This window comes from Monomorium pharaonis, chromosome 2 (genome assembly GCF_013373865.1).
Source record: "Monomorium pharaonis isolate MP-MQ-018 chromosome 2, ASM1337386v2, whole genome shotgun sequence".
NCBI classification, from domain to species: Eukaryota; Metazoa; Arthropoda; class Insecta; order Hymenoptera; family Formicidae; genus Monomorium; species Monomorium pharaonis.
The window spans coordinates 2678418-2681404 of record NC_050468.1 but is presented as its reverse complement, the minus strand read 5'-3'; the positions used below and the strand labels follow the sequence as shown (position 1 = coordinate 2681404).

General features: G+C 42.7%; 1 protein-coding gene across 1 annotated transcript; it reads right to left on the bottom strand.

Annotated features, from left to right (window-relative positions):
• Window positions 1–222: 222 nt before the first annotated feature.
• On the bottom strand, window positions 223–702 carry LOC118644426. The gene has a single exon (XM_036283000.1). It carries the CDS (start codon window positions 700–702, stop codon window positions 223–225), a length of 480 nt encoding a protein of 159 aa, XP_036138893.1.
• Between the last annotated feature and the right edge of the window lie 2285 nt (window positions 703–2987).

Here is a 2987-nt window from a genome sequence, read left to right as displayed (position 1 = left end):
CAAGTATAACTAATTACATATCTAACTTAATAAAATAAGGTCGAATCTAGTTTAACCGCAAATGTAATGAAACAGGCAATTTTGGTGTAAGCCATGTAATCCCAGAACCAGCAACACAAGCAAACCCTGAGCGAATAAGAACAAGCGAAGAATATCCTTAAGCTAAGCTAACCAAGAAAGATGCCAAGGTAATATAAACGATGAAGGAACAGGAAGAGTATGTCAAGCCAACTTGTCAAGGTCAGCCACCGAGTCTACTCGAATCACAGGTTCGCCATCCGAGCGTCTGACGTTAACACGACCCCTGCTGACCCATACATAATGATATGATTTCTTCTTGGCCGTATGCTTTGTTTGCTTCAGCAGTTCATATATGTCTTTGGGAAGCAGCTCATTCACGTAAATATTTCCGCCTGAATCGTTCTCGCAAACCTCACTTTGCACTAGCACACGACGCGCACGCTTCCTCGAGATAACGATATCACGAACAGCAACAGAAGCTAGAGTGACAAAGAGTGAAACGGAGGTAGAGACCGGCAAAGGACGATCATAAGACACTGTGCGACCTGATTCACGAGCAATGGTCCTAATCTCTAAAATATGGCACGACAGTTCAGGGATACCAAGCTTCGTAAACACATTGCGAACGAGAGTCAAAGGGGTAATAGACAACGTGGATGGCACGCCAGATATGATAAGCATATTGTGTGTTCGGCTATGCAAGTCTAATTCAGACGATCTCTGATGACTCTTTAAGTCACCCACGTCACGCGCAATGGTAGCACAGCTTTGCTCCAACGAAGTGATACGCTGACTATTTCTCTCCACATTTCCAGCAATAACATTTAATTGATTTAGCTTAGTGTTAATCTCCTGATGCGTCGCTGTTCTTCGATAAAAGCAGAGAATTTGGCGTCAGACGCCCTGTGTTGTTCAAGCAACTTCAGCAAAAGTTCATTGATTGAGACATCAACACTAGCCAGTGACTGCGACTGCGACCGCGACGAAGAACCGATACTCACAGAGGTGGTCATATTTGCTAAATCGAATGGTTGCAACGCGCCTACTACTTCCGGTGTCAAAGGCGTGCTTAACGAAGCAGACAACGATTTACAGCACTCTTCAGCGTACCTAGTGCTGGAATGGGACTTTACGCAACCAGGGTAAAACACCCTCCCGCACTCACACCCGACCGACGCAGTGGCAATCGGTTTGTTACACCGAGGACACACAGGTTTCATGAGTAGATATGAACACACTAATTAACTAAATCAGTATATGGATATACAATTAGCTCGCAAAGAATGTACGCATCAGTTCACGCAGGCGATTCCATCAAAACTTCGCACTTAGTCGTTGGGAGCCAATTTGAACACCCGATAGATGCAGAAATCACGTGAAGCACACGCCGCAGATATGGCGGGAACCCAGGCAGCCAGATGAAGCACAGAGAGATGCGGCCGGTGGAAGTGGTGCTTGCGCAGAAGAGAAACGGCCAATGGAAACGGCAAGACAGGAAAGAATGCTCCAGCAAAGTCCGCGTGTCCAAACCAAAAAATGGTCAAAAGACACCAATTAAAGGCTAAGTGGACACCACCAATAAAGGAAAGTGTCAAGAAAGTGCACCCTTGACCGTGAGACTGCAAAAAGAAAGCCCCGAAGGGCAGCAACCAGCAGTAACAAGCACAGAAATACAGAGCAAGAAAAGTGCGTCCGCACGTAGTACTCACCCGAAAGAGAGAGAGAGAGAGAGAGAGAGAGAGAGAGAGAGAGAGAGAGAGATTGATTGATTGATTGATTGATTGAGTATTTATTATGCCCTAGCAAGCTATGGGGCAAACATAATATACATTGATACATTCTTAATTTGATAATAATTATGGAATAGCTGTAGTTGAGCAAGTGCTGTTACAAAATAACTTCTAATATTCTACGATAAAAGGAAAATATACTATAATTAAAAAATAGGTTATTACAATACTAAGTAGTCTATATTGTAACAGTGTGTGAGTTACATGAACATGGTAATATCATATTGGCAGCGATTATAAGTGTCAAAATTATAGCAACGGACTCAAACACCACTCATAACATGCCCTCTTCAAGCGATATGTATTTGAATAGTCTGGTTTTAAATATGGTTATTGAGTTAGACTCTTTGATTTCAATAGGCAAGGAATGCCACAAGTATAATGCTGCTAGATGAAACGACTTCTGATAGATTGTGGTTCTAGGAGTCGGAACACGATAAGTCATGGCACCTCCCAACCTTGACGAGCCTCTCAGCGCATCATCATGTCTTGAAAAAATTTCAACTAAGTAATGAGGAGCAGTATTTTGGTAGATTCCAAACATGACTAATCCCAGAAAGTATTTTCTCCTTCCTGACACTGTCAGCTACCGAAGTCGCAGCCTGTATGGAGTGATATGTTCATCTCTGCGTAAATCGAATATAAATCGAATGGCACAGTTCATCAGTCGCTGAAGCTTCAGGTTTAATTCAGAAAGATCATTATATACCACACAGCAATAGTCAATAAGCGGAAGAACAAGAGCAATTATTAGTTTGATTCTTAGATTTAAAGATAATGAATTCTTGTGATATTTTAGTTTGTGTAGAGTAAAATGAACCTTGCGTGAAACAGCGGAAACGTGTCCAGCCCACGAAAGGTTCGATCTGAGCACGACCCCAAGATTACGTATCTCGGTTACATACGGCAGTGCTACACGATTCACGGTTATTGAAGGCAGCAAATCAAGGCTGATACGGTTAACGTAAGTGGCGCTGCCTGAAATCAAGACACTAGACTTTCTTAGATTCAGTGACAAACCATTAGATACAGCATAGTCAGCAATGACACCAACATCATGTTGTATTCTCGCAAGGCCCATGCTAAGTTCAGCTGGATGGCAGCTAAGGTAAATTTGAATGAATCCGCGAATATAATGTGTCTAGAGTGCTCAAGAGAGTTGCATATGTCGTTGAT

What these genes read in the sequence shown, in the direction of transcription:
- LOC118644426 (XM_036283000.1), bottom strand. Translation starts at nt 702, where the DNA reads ATGCTTATCATATCTGGCGTGCCATCCACGTTGTCTATTACCCCTTTG.